General features: G+C 52.5%; 1 protein-coding gene across 1 annotated transcript in view; it reads right to left on the minus strand.

Moving 5' to 3' along the window:
* LOC119594507 (thrombospondin type-1 domain-containing protein 7B-like) overlaps positions 1-438 on the minus strand; it is a gene marked incomplete in the record, with an annotated part of 20,475 nt that overhangs the window by 19,386 nt on the left and 651 nt on the right. Inside the window, 1 exon segment of the mRNA XM_037943536.1 lies at positions 208-416. Coding sequence (XP_037799464.1) covers positions 208-416 — 209 coding nt within the window.

The raw sequence follows: 438 nt of genomic DNA on the forward strand, positions 1-438 counted from the left end.
AGTGATAATATAGTTTTAATCAAAACTACAGTATTCGAGACAAGAGGATGGGAAATATGAAAATAAAAATAGAAGATGGAAAATAAGAGGAAAAAAATAGAAGATGGAAAATAAGAGGAAAAAAATAAAGAAGGAAAATAAGAGGAAAATGAAAATGGAAGATGGAAAACAGGAAGAAGCCACGTTCCAGCGCAGCCAGAGACTTACGCCGGCGCTGTCGAGACAAGTGGCATTCCTCGCCTGGTGGCCCGGGCCGCACGAATGGGCCAGGTTGTCCATCTCGCACGAGGACCATGGCCCGAGCACCCACTGGTGGCACTGGGCCTCGTGGCACTCGCTCTGCTCCTCCAGCGGCGGGCACTCGGCGCCTCCGGAGCTTGGGGTCACCACGATCTCCCGGCGGCGGCGCTGGAAGCCTGAGGGGGAAATGGGGACCGC

The sequence above is a fragment of the Penaeus monodon genome, chromosome 34, assembly GCF_015228065.2.
Source record: "Penaeus monodon isolate SGIC_2016 chromosome 34, NSTDA_Pmon_1, whole genome shotgun sequence".
In the NCBI taxonomy this organism is placed as follows: Eukaryota; Metazoa; Arthropoda; class Malacostraca; order Decapoda; family Penaeidae; genus Penaeus; species Penaeus monodon.